The sequence below is a fragment of the Rhodofomes roseus genome, assembly GCF_022264815.1.
Source record: "Rhodofomes roseus strain CIRM-BRFM 1785 chromosome Unknown C8Q71scaffold_76, whole genome shotgun sequence".
Taxonomy (NCBI): domain Eukaryota; kingdom Fungi; phylum Basidiomycota; class Agaricomycetes; order Polyporales; family Fomitopsidaceae; genus Rhodofomes; species Rhodofomes roseus.
This window is the reverse complement of record NW_025953032.1, coordinates 3,636-5,065: the sequence shown is the minus strand read 5'-3', so window position 1 is coordinate 5,065 and position 1,430 is coordinate 3,636. Positions and strand designations below refer to the sequence as shown.

Below are 1,430 nucleotides of genomic sequence, written 5' to 3'. Positions count from 1 at the left end.
GAGATACTTGCAGTCGACAAAGTGTGTGTACTCACTGAGACTCGTGCAGGGACCGCGACAGGTGGAGGAGGAGGAGGCGCGGCCCAGAATGGCAGGAGGAGGAGGAGGAGGAGGGGGGGTCCATTTAGCCGCCGGCCGATAGCGCAAATGCGCATCGGCTTCTTGACGGCGACAGCGCTCACTAGGTACAACATCACAACCCATAGAACTACGTACTAAGCTACCCGACAATTACTGCATTAGAAGACCCCGCTGCCCCATCCATCCCTGTCACACACTCGTCCCAAGAGGGTCATCCTCTCGCGGCCTCGGCCCACTCGCCGAATTCGGCGGGGCGGGACACTCTGTTAAAACCTGGGGGGAAAAACTGGAAAAAACCCCCAGGAGTCAGTGCCGGTCCCCCGGACATCTGACAACACTCACAGAGCACCAGACCAGTGTCTGACAGCCTCGGGCTGTCCTCACGATCACCCGGATGGGTTCAAACGTCTTCCATCCGGCGTGGTGGGCAGGGATAGGGCACCGTGTCTCGGTGCTAGCAGCACGTCGTAGTAGCTGTTCGGTGAGTCCCCTAGGCAGCAACGATGATATAGTCGCACGTGGGACGGCTTGGAGGGACCGAGCGCCGGGCTAGGCCTCTGTCTGGGCTTGCTCCTCGGGGGCAACCACCACCAAGGGGACAGTCTCGCAAAGCTGGAAGATCGTATGTGTGTGCTCGGCGAGGTGAGCCACTATGTTCTTGTTTTCCACACAGTCCACCAGAAACCGTTCGGGCCTGCGTGCCCAGCTTATTCGCCATAGCGGCTGGCGGGCGAATGCTATGGCCAGGAAACGCTCCCGGGACTGTTGCAACAGCTCTGATGGGCAAAGTAACAGCACATGTATTTCATCTTCCACTAATCCTCGTCGTTCGCAGAACCTGCATGATCGTTGTTCACGGGGCACCGGTGGTGTTCGGCGGCGCAGTACCTCAACGGCCAATGGGGAATCCGACGCCAGCAGCCAACATAGGGCGAAACGCTGTGCCCGGTCGGCGATGGTGAGGTATGCTCGCCGCTCAAGCGTGGCCCGTTGACCGGGGCGCGCCTTGAGGATGGTGAGTCGGTGTGAATCCGTCAACTGCTGTTTGAGGTGGCTGACCAGTGACAGCCGTAGTTCCTCCAGGCAGCTTTCCGTGAGATCCGCCGTGAGCGGTGCAGTGATGTCGAACGGTACTGGGACCGGCAGCTTTGATAGAGCAAGGTGGAGGTCACCCAGCCATGAAGCACGCCCAGAAAGGGCCAAAGTCCGAGCCTCGGCCAAAGCCGCAAGGGGCAGCGGAGGGCGCTGGAGCAGCACGTATTGAAGATACCTTAGCGCGAGGGCAAGACGCCTGTATCGCACTGGCCATAGGCCTGTTTCGGTGAAGAGTACCACCGTCACAGAGCGGG

General features: G+C 60.1%; 1 protein-coding gene across 1 annotated transcript; it reads right to left on the bottom strand.

Moving 5' to 3' along the window:
- Window positions 1–620: 620 nt before the first annotated feature.
- C8Q71DRAFT_793259 (uncharacterized protein) lies at window positions 621–1,430 on the bottom strand (the record flags this gene model as incomplete). Its single annotated transcript, XM_047925463.1, is given in 4 exon segments — window positions 621–723; window positions 769–771; window positions 786–1,224; window positions 1,289–1,430. Coding segments are annotated over 2 exon segments (538 nt in total), but the record flags the coding sequence as incomplete, so codon positions are not given.